Raw genomic sequence first — 12,668 nt, forward strand, 5'->3', positions numbered from 1 at the left:
TACCATTATCAGAGCTCTGTGATGCTAATCAAAAAATAAACAGATAGTAGAAATTATATACACATGTATTAAAATTTGTATATTGTATACCTGTACTATTCTTTTCCGAATTTGCAAGCATTAACAAAGTTTGTCAAGGGTTCACGCTATTTGTATTTAATGATCTTTGTATAGATATAATTATTTCATCCGACGAATCTATACTTTTGCTAAGCGTTAGCGACGAACTAATAGCATAGATACAAATACATAAATAGCCGAAACTTTTCCTTCCATTCCTGCTCGTAAGCGTACCGATGCTTTTACAAAGTGGTTACATCCGTCGGAAATGAAAGAAAGTCGGTACTACGTATACACAAGAGTACTTTGGTTCAGAAAAATGATCAATCAGTAATCTTTTTTATTGTGCTGAGTTATTCTGAAATCAAAAAAGTAAGATTTTGGCCTTCAAATAACGAAAAAATAATGTATATGAAAAATACTCACAATTATTAATATTTTTTAGTTTATTCCAGTACATAGTAAGACATAAGTTGTGTTTCGTATCCTCCAGCAAGAAATATCTAGTAACTTGCCAACAGTGTTGCCTTTCCAGCCGTTTGCCGGCTAGATTTAGTCGGTTGCGATAGCAAACAGCCCGAGAAATTTCGGTTTAGCCGGCAGCCGATTTGTTAGCCGCTTTGTAAAAAAATAGCCGTTTTTAGCCGATTTTGCTATTTGCCTTGATTTCTTAAGATTCAAAAATATATGTTTCCATTTTTTAATAAGCGATCCAAAATCTGTTACAGAACTTTTTACCTAGTTACCAATGTACATGTAGAGCTCCTCTCATATATGTAATACTTCTATATTGGCAGTAAGAGCTAGTACCCTCCGAAAACATCACAGTACAGATATATTAATAAACACGTACAAAAGAAAAGGAAGGAAGGAAAGGTAATAAAGAGCGAATACGTTCCACTTTTGGATCGTAAATGTCTTTTTCTTCATGCCCTAAACAGCCCGGAGTTTTTTCCGGGCGCAAATGTGCAAAAAGTGAAATTGCCATAACAGCTTTTGCGGAAATGGAAAATACCAGAGAAGTTTCAAGAAATGTATTTCTTTGCTAATTTTATTCGTCATGTATGATAAATACACATAAAATTATTGTTTAGAGCCGATTTGCTGATTCCGGGCCCGAAATGTGTTTTTTTGCGTTCCTCACGCTCTGGGCACTTTTGACAAATGTTGACACATTTTTGGCACTTGTAAGAGAGTAACTTATTTTTACGCTGTTATTAAAGAAACATCCCGGAAAGCGTTTGGAACAAAGCTATTCTTAACACTTGTGAGAGAGTAACTTATTTTTACGCCCTAATTACCGAAACAGCCCGGAAAGTGTGTGGAACAAACCTAGTCCGGGCGGTTTCGGGCACGAAGAAGAAATTTACTATCCAAAAGTAGAACGCATTCGCTCTCTAATACCCATTTTTATAGCGTGCGTAACGAACCTAATCTGATAACTGCAGCGTACATATAATTCGCTTTGAACACCACCCTCAACAAAGCGAATTTATACAAGGTGAAATTCGCTTTGCCAAAGCGTATAAATTCGCCGTTGTTTTTAATGTAATCGGAATGAAAAAACAAAAACATTAAGTCTTCCTCAAAATTAATTTTTGAAGTGTCCAAAGGTGCAAATGCAGTGTAAAATAAAAACAAGAACATGAGTATTCAACTCACCAGTTTTGAATTAAGTTCCGAAGCGCTAATTGGATCACTACTAGCATTATGTGCGTTATTCGCTTTTTGTCGCAGTTTATTACTGGAGGACGTAATTTTCATACCAAGGAAAACGAAACATAGCTGGAAATCTATCAAGCTACTCGAAAAGGCTAGTTTACAATATCCAGATGACTGTATCTACATATAATTGTATAAAAGTAACATTGCTTAGTTGAAGTATTTTGCGTTTCTACAGGTCTGTTATTGCAATGCATGTGAGATCCTTTTGACCTCTTCGGCAGGTCTCTTCTGTGATTGCTGTGGTGTTTGTTCTCATTCCGCAAATATGTGCACCAAAGAAATAGACAACAATTATCGCTGCAAAGATAAATGGATTCGAAATGAAAAATCGATGCGTCATCTATGGGTTCGTGGCAACCTGCCCGTTGGAGTAGTCTGCGTTGCATGTAGGGACGAAATCGATTATCACGCCACCGCAGGCCTATTTGGTTGGCGATGTGCATGGTGTCATCGTTGCTATCACAATAACTGCTATAAAAATATAGATGCACGATCAGAGTGTGATTTGGGTGAATTTCGGGACATGATCTTTCCACCGTATTGTATTGTTGCGGCGCGCACTCGCGAGTCGGTACGATTACATTTAGCTGGCATTAAACCACCTAACATTGAAAGTTGGGAGCCTTTAATAGTGATTGCTAATACAAAATCTGGAAGCAGTACAGGTTCAGATGTTGTATCTTTGCTGCGAGGTTATCTCCACCCTCTGCAAGTAATGGAACTGGGTACTCGCGGTCCTCAAGATGCCATGCAATGGGCAGCGAAGGCTACTCCAAGGCCTTGTCGCATTCTGGTAGCAGGAGGAGATGGCACTGTCGGTTGGGTATTAAACACAATCCACGCTCTCAATATAAAGGTAGCATATTTGAATATTTTTGCTCAAAATGAATAAAATACATATATTTGTAGCCTATACCTTCTGTTGCTATAATGCCATTGGGAACAGGTAACGATCTTTCAAGAGTGATGGGTTGGGGCCCAGAGCCGCCTGCAAGTTTAGATCCGGTTGCAATCCTCAGAAATGTATGTTTGCTTTTAGCACTTATATTAAAACATTCCAAAAATTTAAAAATTGTTTATATTTTAAGATTAAGCGGGCCCGATCAGTAAATTTAGATCGTTTCGACTTACAAGTTGAAAGACTACATTATAGACTGCCTATTCAACGACATCCAATCAAAACGATACATGTTTATAACTACTTCAGTATTGGAGTGGATGCGTTGGTCACTTATAATTTTCATAAAACCCGAGAATCTCGATTTTACGTATTAAGTAGTCGTATTTTTAATAAGGTAATCCAAGAGTTGATTTTAAAATAATCAAAAACCAAAAAATTAAATTAGTTGCATTTTGTAATTGTAGCTAATTTATTTTGGTTTCGGTACTCAACAAATAGTACAACGTGAATGTGAACGAATTGAAAAAAAGTTGGATCTGTATTTGGACGGTCATCTTGCCGAGCTGCCTGAACTGCAATCGATTATCTTCCTTAACATTGATTCTTGGGGAGCAGGCTGCAAACTTTGTGGTATGTTTTAATCGAGATTTCAATAACATTTTCAGAGTGTACTAATATATCTTGCAGAGCTCAGTAATTCAGATTCAAATGCTAAGATAGACAACTCTATTTCTGATGGTATTATGGAAGTTTTCGGTCTTGTATCTTCATTCCATATGGCTCAACTACAGTGTGGCATAAGTAAACCTGTGCGGATTGGTCAAGCTAGGCAAATACGAGTAAGTCAGCGAGAGGCTACGTTGTCCCTTTTTTAAATTTCATGGTATTAAATGGTATTCAGAGCAGACGTTCAGGATTCAATACGAGTTCAGTTTTATTTTTTTATTGAAGTGAAACTTCTTAATCGAGTTCGGAGATTGTTGCGTTAAATATTTAACACCAAGCCATAAACTCTGTATCGTTCGTTCGATTTTCAAAAATGAGGTGTCACATGAAAGGCCTTGTCCTTCGGGTGTACACCATAGCCTTAGTTCCATGAAAGGAGTTGCCACACGTTAGAAAATCGAATTCAAAATTTCTCTGCCGCAGAGGATTGCGTTAAATATTTAACATCACGTCATAAAATCTGTATCGTTCGTTCGATTTTAAAAAATGAGGTGTCACATGAAAGGGCTTGAACTGCAGATGTGCAGTATGGTTTTAGTCTTTTAAAGGGTTGCCATATATACGAAAATCAAATTCAAATTATTTATTAAGTTAAACGAATTATCCCAATATGGGTATCAAAAGAAATGGTTTTGAATAAGTTGTATTTTCTAGCTAAATGTAGGAGGGTTGCCACCTGTTTCAAAAGTAAAATTTAGTTAAATTATACAAAAGTCTTACGCTTAAAATACTATACAGTACAGAAAGAGCTTACAGAAACACAATTAAAATATTTTTGAGGTGCCTGAAGAGGGTGGCCACCTGTTTAAAAAGTGCCGGAACGAAATCAACGGCGACCCTCTTCACCACCTGGACGAAGAAGGTCAGGCTCTAATTAGACATTCGCATCGATGGCACACCGATTCCGAGAGTGAACAACCCTAAAATTATTTTTTTTTTGTTTTTGGGTTTAAGGGCCGGTTGTTCAATGTCTGGTTATCACTACTTCCGGTTAGGGATGCAAATTTTGGGGAGTAACATCGATACATCAATGTTTCGATGCATCGGAAAAATTAATATCGATGCTAAAATACATCGCCAGAAAAACATCGATATATCGATGGTTTCCGATGTTTCAAAAGTTGTTAGGTTGTAGTCACATTAAAAGGAAGATTTAATACTTTTCAATTCAAACTATCTGTAATTCAATTAGAAATATACTTACATATGGATGTATTTCCCTGTATTTATTTACCACTCCTTTACCCTTCCTATAAATAGAATAGAAATGCATGCCGTCACACAGTGTTTCGACTATATGGAGGCAGGTGGAAATAATAGTAAACCGGCAACAATTTCACTGAAACTTGACATGTGCTCTAGGTTTACTTAGAAATAGGGAATTATGAAATTTGGTAAAGATGGAACGATTGCCACGCCTTCTACTCTTGTGGGCGGAATCATTAGATTTCATCCTATTTCGATGAAATTTAGTTTGTGCTCACTTTTTTATTAGAAAAACCTCAATATGAAATATGGGAAGATTGGATCACTATAACGTCCAAAAATCACAAAAAATGTGGGACCAGTCGTTAAATGTGATGGAATTTTGGTAAATTTTTGTTTCCTGCTTTTCACTCTCAGAAAACAAAGGTTATACTATAAATTGACTTAGGTGCAAATACTCGCTTTTTTCCAATGTTGGGTGAGATTTTTTCATTGTTCGAAAAATTCTTTTCGCGAAATTATGCAAAAAGAGGCTGAAAATCAAAAATTTTGAAAATCAAAAATCACATATATTTGCAAAGTCGCGCGCAAAGATCAAATTATATATTCTAAAATTACATAAAATTCTCTAAAAATTTGTCTAATTTCAAGACCTCGGACCGGTACTCACTTTTTTTTACTAATAATCTTTAGCATCTACATTTCAAAGCAAATTTTTTGGTAAGAAAATAGGAAAGTACCAAATAAATGATAAATACCTTCACCTGAATATTCCACGATATTTAAATAATGGATTATGGTTGAAAAAGAAAAATTTTCTTTAATGGGTTAATCGCCAAAGGCAACTTAACTGATTACTCGGTATCGCGCCGATTCCCGTATTTCTTTGGAAATGTATCGTTCGTGAAGAAGGGGAGTGAGTAAATAATGTGAAATGTGGTATTTGTGACTTTTACTTTTCCCTCTCTAAGTCGAACTGGTGTTTTTTTTTTTTATTAACTATCACCATGACTTTTTTTCTATCTGCCTCCATATAGTCGAAACACTGTGCGTCGTAAGTTCGATGAGCCTAAAGTTCCAGGGCCCAATTTCGGTGAAATTTCAACGGGATCCCGGTCCTTGTTTAATGACTAAGGGCCATTTGCACCATCATATAACATGTGATCGATAAAGCAGTTAACGTGCTTAACTGAAGGATGTACCTCCAGTTAGCGTTAACTAGACATGTGGCAAACGGCCCTAAGTAAGCATTTTTAGTAGCGAAAGATAAGAGTAAACTCGGAATTTCTGAATGTTCCTCAAAAGAATAAGCAATAAAATTCATGGCCAGTCAAAAAATGTTGGAAGATGTTAAAACATCGCTGAAACTGGCATCGAAGTATCGTCAATTTAGCGATTTTAGGAGATTGTAAACATCGATGGCAACCACGAAGTTTGAACCGATATTATCGATGTTTCAAAAATATCGATGCATCGTTTGCATCCCTACTTCCGGTTTAAACATCATTATCGACTATTTCGACATCATGCATATAAGATGTGATCGATAAAGCAGTCGTTGTATTTAACCGGAGCTTCTACCTCCGATATGTGTTAACCAGACATTGAACAACCCCCTAAATATGAAAAGGAGGAAAAAGTAACAATAGTTAACGTGGCGAACTTAGCTCAGTGGGTATACCATTGGTTATGTAACCCGAGGTCACTGGTTCATATCCCAGTCACGGCGGTTGAAGAAGTCTGATGAGGAGATGTGGTGATCTCCGAAATATCAGCTATAAATTCTTCCAAACAGTAGATTGCCGTTGATTTTCCACAAAAATTTTCATTAATAACGGTCTCAAGCTCAATCAAATTGTTGAACAAAAAAGGAAAATTTCTACATAAAATTTTTTACAAAACGAAGCTTTAATGATAATATTTCTAAATTATTTAAAACAGTTACTACAATTGAAATAAAAATCACAACAAATTATAAATTTCTCTATATGTATGTATGTATGTACAGTGCCGCACTAAATTATTGGCACAGAGAATTTTTCAAAATGTATGCAACATTTTTTACTTAAAATTTTCCGCGAATTTTTTATAAAAATATTGTTCACACTACAACAAAAAACATAAAAAAAATGTCTTCGTTCAAAACTCTGGAAAATTCAATACATTTGAATACAAGTTGGCATTTTAGTATAACAAAGTCCCAGTTTGGAGTTGGAAAAAAATCGGGTTGATCTTTGGGAATTCATTTGCAGGTAGTTTCTTCCAAACAAAAAAATATATATCAAACATGCTTTGTACTTCACTCATTTTAACCGGGACAGTTCTATATTTAGATTTCTAAATTGTTTTATTACCAAAAACCGGGAAATTTTGTGTCCCGGCAGGTATTGTCCCGGGACCGGGACATAGCTCTTAAATCCGCGACAGTCCCGCCTTAAATGGGACGGCTGGCAACCGTGGGGACAGTTGCACACTGCAGTAAGTTTGTAGGTATCTTCTTTTCTCAATCCCAAGAGTGCTTTGGTTTTAAGTGGGTCGTAGGACAGCCTGAACTGCCGGGTAATTCTGTATGATTCCACATCTGCTTGGCCTTCAAGTGACTAATTGCGGTAATTTTTACATGGTTCTCGGTCCGCTTTGCATTATCGCAACACTGTGTCTAGCGATAGCCAACATGTTTGCCCAGTTCTTTAGGTCCAATTATTCTGTAGACTTCCCTATAAGTGGAGACTATCCGTACGAGCTTTGTCCAATCAACTCTGCTTATATTCCAGTAATATCTTCCGATGAAGTTATACACTATTTTAAAACCTTAAAAGCGTCATTTAGGCCTGGGCCTGATCATATTCCAACCTGTTTTCTTAAAAACTGCGCTGAGAACATCTGCGAGCCTTTAACAACTCTTTTTTCCGTCAGGAGTCTTTCATAATACCACTTCACAAAAACGGCAGCAGGTCCTCTATAGAAAACTATCGAGGCATAGCGAAGCTCTCCGCCATCCCCAAATTATTCGAAGAAATTATTGTTAATCAGCTGACATATTCTATATCTTCTTCAATTTCACAATCTCAACACGGGTTTTCTAAAGGAAAATCTACTATCACTAATTTATTGGAGTTTACAGCTCATGTATCCAACGGTTTTAGAGAAAATGCTCATACAGACGTAATATACACCGATTTCAGAAAAGCTTTTGACAAAGTATGTCACTCGTTACTCATCCCTATACTCTACCTAATCGGCTTTCAGTCCAGTCTTCTTCAATGGATCTCATCTGGCCTCTCTGATAGAACACAAAGAGTTATTGTTAATAATTGTTCTTCCAACATCATTAAAGTTTCTTCAGGAGTTCCTCAGCGAAGCCACCTTGGTAGGATTCTGTTCCAGATATTCATTTATGATATTTCATCTATAATAAAACATTCAAAAATTTGAATGTATGCCGATGATGTGAAACTTTTTAAAACATTGTCCTCTATCGAAGAAAGGTCTTTGTTACAAGCGGATCTGAGCAAAGTGGCTAGGTGATGTAATGCAAACTATATGCCACTAAACCTTCAAAAATGTAAAGTTATGTGTTTCTCTCGGAGGGCTGTTCAACCAGCTGTTTATTCAATATCAAATTATAATCTGGAGCAGGTTTTTTTATCGATCTTGGTATCACAATGGATTCCAAACTCAATTTCAACCATCATATTAATGTTACAGTCAATAAAGCCAAAGGCGTTTTTGCATTTGTAAGGCGATGGTCAAAAGAGTTCAAAGATCCTTATGTTACAAAAGCTCTTTTTATCACTTTAGTTGGACCTACACTAGAATACGGATCTATTGTTTGGAATCCCCACTACCAAGTTAATTCAGAAAGGATTGAATCAATTCTAAAACAATTCTTGCTTTTTGCATTGCGTAATTTTAACTGGGATTCAGATTACAATCCCCCCCTTACACAAGTCGTCTAAAGCTCATAAATTTGCCTACACTCGCAACTCGTAGAGAAATGCTAGGTATAATATTTATCGTAAAATTAATAGGGGTATTCTCTGAGTCTTGCAAAGCCCTTGCATGGTGCACAAATTGCACGGATTCCACGGTTAAAACCGGTTTTCGTATGGGACAGCTTTGCAAACCGTGCAATCCGTGCACCGTGCAAGGGCTTTGCAAGACTCAGAGAATACCCCTAATGACATGCTTGATTAATTGCCCGGCCCTTCTGGCTGAGGTAAATTTTAATGTTCCCTCTCGAGTGTCAAGACACTTTCGACCTCTATTTTTGAAGCCATGCAAAACTAATTTTGAACTAAGCGAATCATTCCGTGTTTTTTGTCAAGATTTTAACTCTCACTCCAGCACGTTTGACATATCGGACTCGATTTTTGCTATAAAGAAAACTATTATTTCCACTCTCAATAATTGAAATACTATCTTTAGCATATCCAATCAGCTGATGAATTTGATTCTGTAGCTGAATAGTTTTAATAGTCGACACTTAACGAACTCCTGTTTCCACTATTCGGCACCAAAAAATAAACAACAAAAAGTTCCGTCCGTCATACGGACTGCGCCCCTCGTGTCGATTGGGCGGGAATGGAGGGTAAAAAGCCGTTGGAATTAATTAATTAAATCTCCCTGGGCCACATTCAGTGCGGAGTCGCACCTTGCTAGTTCGCCCTCAGTCGCGTTTCCGTAAATGCCGGGGACTCGTGTTAGGATAATTTCGTATTGATCAGAGAATAGGTCAGCTGCAGCGTTGCCGAAAGTTTTCGCTGGAAATCGTCACTTTACCTTAAAAAATCGTCATTTCGGCCAAAAAATCGTCAAATTTTTAACCGACTTCACAAAAAGGAGAAGGTTATCAGTTTGTCGGGATATTTTTTTTTTATGTATGTTACCGCATAACTTTGGACCACGTTAACCGATTTCGATAATTTCGAAGGTGGTACCTCAAGGGTTGTCCCATACTAATTTTGTTTAGATCCGATAATTGGATCGTGAAGAAATTAACGATAATCTTAAATTTTTATATGAGAATTGAAGTCGGTTTTGTTTTTGCTAAACATTCCTTTTGTTGTATTNCGAATGCCGGGGACTCGTGTTAGGGTAATTTCGTATTGATCAGAGATATAGGTCAGCTGCAGCGTTGCCGAAAGTTTTCGCTGGATAATCGTCACTTTACCCTAAAAAATCGTCATTTCGGCCAAAAAATCGTCAAATTTTTAACCGACTTCACAAAAAGGAGAAGGTTATCAGTTTGTCGGAATATTTTTTTTTTATGTATGTTACCGCATAACTTTTCGCTGGATAATCGTCACTTTATCTTAAAAAATCGTCATTTCGGCCAAAAAATCGTCAAATTTTTAACCGACTTCACAACAAGGAGAAGGTTATCAGTTTGTCGGGATATTTTTTTTTTATGTATGTTACCGCATAACTTTGGACCACGTTAACCGATTTCGATAATTTCGAAGGTGGTACCTCAAGGGTTGTCCCATACTAATTTTGTTTAGATCCGATAATTGGATCGTGAAGAAATTAACGATAATCTTAAATTTTTATATGAGAATTGAAGTCGGTTTTGTTTTTGCTAAACATTCCTTTTGTTGTATTTTTTAGCAAAATCAACAATACAAAGGAATTACATACAATGAGTGTATGCATAAAAACTAAGCAATTGCGTTTTCTTAAAATTGCATACCTTTAACTTAAATTTATTTGAACAAATTTAGTAAAAGGTCTGAAATTTTAGGAAAAAGCATTTGCTTTGGTTTTATGCATACGGCCCAATAAATATAACCACACATTATAAAACCAAATGGAACCCACATTGCATATGGGTTAATAAAAGTGGATTTAGAATTGTTAACGACAATTTAAAATTACAATTGGCTTGAAGTTATTGAAGATTTTGATCCAGTTTTAAAGTAGGGGTATTCACACCGAGCTTGGTACTCGGTGTTCGATAATTTTTCCCAATTTATTTTGTTTGTGTAAAATTATTTTATTATCGATGTACCGGTTACCGAATTATCGTGAAGGAAGCTTGGTAATATTTCTGGTAGTTGGTAAACTACAATCAGCTTTTCGATATTTATTCAATTTTAAATCCGCCCGCTGCCGAAAGGCATAACGCATATGAGTAAGTAAAATTTCTTAAATTTTCTGTTGCAAGTAATTTTTTAGGAAAAAAAGCTACGAATCCGCTGTTGATAAACATAGTTTGCCAGACTAAAAATTACCGAGTGTCAACCAGCAATTTACCAAATCTACCAAAATGGATGTGAAGACCCTTAGTGTAACATTAGCATTTACTAACTGATAGATAATTTTGTAATTTTGACTGAACAAATTCGCTCCTACTTTTCTGTCTCTTTGAAATCAGTTTCAGCAGTGCAAATTAACTATTTGGTTACAGTTCTAGAACAAATTTAATATAACTATAAGCACGGTTGTTGAACAAAACTAGATAAATGCATGGTTGTATTTTGGATTACGTTTTCCTGTAACAAATTTTTTACATATGTACATACATATGTAATTTAGTGGAAAAACTAAAATAAAAAATCGTCATTACGGCAAAAAAATCGTCAAATCGTCATTGAGCTAAAAAAAAGTGAAAATGACGACGAAATCGTTAATTCAACAACGCTGGCCAGCTGTCTCCTACAGTCCTCCACTAGTTGAGACCTAAAAGCATAAACAGACGGCAGCGTTTATCCGGATCAACTCGGGAATTAACTGCAGTTGATCGCGATTAAGTCCGAGTTGATCCGGATCAAAGCTGCCGTCTGTTTAAGCTATAACAGAGGTAGAATAGTGCCTTAATGGCAGCTTGGCTATCCGAGAAGATATGCAGATGAATATTTGGGAAAAAATTATAGGTGATTTTTTTTGTCAAGAAATTTTGTGCTAAATTTAAATGGTTAGTAAAAAAAAGTAAAAATATGCAAAAAATATGCATTTGCTGTAAAGTAGGCGCAATAAATATGCAAAAACAGGTAATTTTTGCAAAATATGCAAAACCATGAATTTACGGCAAAATATGCACTTACGATTGAATGCCATTTTACAAGAAATTTCATGATTCGCAAAGACATTTCAACCTTTTCCATTTGATTATGCGCAATAAAAGCATGCAATTGCATGAGATTCCGAACCCCACATATGTATGCATCGAAACAGTCAAATTTACAGATGGAAATACATATCGTGTAAGAACACTTAACAGATTCCTTAGCTTTAAGACCTAATATGAAAATTCAGATCCTAAACAGTTTCAACATACTTTATTTTCAGGTTGTCGTAAAGGCCACATGTCCTATGCAATCTGATGGTGAGCCGTGGATGCAAGCTCCAGCTGATATACGCTTACAGTCGCGCAGTCAAGTACGCATGCTAAAGTTGGAATGTTAGTGCATGCGTCTTTAACTTAACTTATTCATTTAAAGCTTTATATCAATGTTCTCCAGCGGGCGGCGGGCGCTAAAATATGGTCCGCGAAAAGTTACAAACTTTGAATGAACACGCCGCTCTCTGGGAAAAAATAATTTTGAGTCAAAAAAACCTTGAACCTTAATCGATTTCGTAATTTTGTTTTGAATGTTCGTTATTAATTGTACATTAAGATAGTGCTCCTTTCTTAAATAGTCATAAAATTAAACCAAAATTAAAGAAAATAATTAAACTTAACTGCAAAACTCTGCGTTTTTTTTTTATTTACATTATTTTTGTTATTTTTGGCCTAATAACAATTATATTCAACAATTTTATTGAGCGTTTTTTAAAGAAAAATTTTGTGGAAAACATCCACATCTGCTCATCAGAATTTTCATTGGAACTTGAACCAGCTACTTCAGTTCAAAGCAGGCGGTCTACCCACTGAGCTAAGTTCACCATGTATGACTATTACTCGATTTTCGATTATCCGTGGTATTTTTAAAGTCGGTTTTTCGTTCAATAAGAAAGCGCCAATAGTTTATGGTCGCTTATTGAAAGAGAAATCGACATTCACAATATCATGGAAAATCGATAATCGAGTAATATTCGTTTATCTGCT

General features: G+C 36.0%; 1 protein-coding gene and 1 long non-coding RNA gene across 2 annotated transcripts; one reads left to right on the plus strand and one right to left on the minus strand.

The window, feature by feature from the left end:
* Positions 1 to 683, minus strand: LOC108376700 (uncharacterized). The gene is made up of 3 exons (XR_001849275.1): positions 487 to 683; positions 91 to 418; positions 1 to 24 (listed from the first exon to the last, which is right to left on the minus strand). It is a non-coding gene; the product is annotated as an uncharacterized LOC108376700 (long non-coding RNA).
* A 799-nt stretch (positions 684 to 1,482) lies between these two features.
* On the plus strand, positions 1,483 to 12,309 carry Dgkepsilon (diacylglycerol kinase epsilon). The gene is made up of 7 exons (XM_017632928.1): positions 1,483 to 1,873; positions 1,961 to 2,641; positions 2,695 to 2,808; positions 2,874 to 3,080; positions 3,151 to 3,316; positions 3,374 to 3,525; positions 11,909 to 12,309. Exons 1-7 carry the CDS (start codon positions 1,706 to 1,708, stop codon positions 12,023 to 12,025), a joined length of 1,605 nt encoding a protein of 534 aa, XP_017488417.1. The 5' UTR covers positions 1,483 to 1,705; the 3' UTR covers positions 12,026 to 12,309.
* The last annotated feature ends 359 nt before the right edge of the window (positions 12,310 to 12,668 follow it).

This window comes from Rhagoletis zephyria, unplaced genomic scaffold, assembly GCF_001687245.7.
Source record: "Rhagoletis zephyria isolate East Lansing unplaced genomic scaffold, Rhagoletis_zephyria_1.1 Rzeph_scaffold_10839, whole genome shotgun sequence".
NCBI lineage: Eukaryota > Metazoa > Arthropoda > Insecta > Diptera > Tephritidae > Rhagoletis > Rhagoletis zephyria.

Coding starts and splice junctions, on each gene's coding strand:
- Dgkepsilon (XM_017632928.1), top strand. CDS start 1,706: ATGAGTATTCAACTCACCAGTTTTGAATTAAGTTCCGAAGCGCTAATT. Junction 2,809..2,873: donor CGGTTGCAATCCTCAGAAAT/GTATGTTTGCTT, acceptor TTATATTTTAAG/ATTAAGCGGGCCCGATCAGT. Junction 3,526..11,908: donor GTCAAGCTAGGCAAATACGA/GTAAGTCAGCGA, acceptor CTTTATTTTCAG/GTTGTCGTAAAGGCCACATG.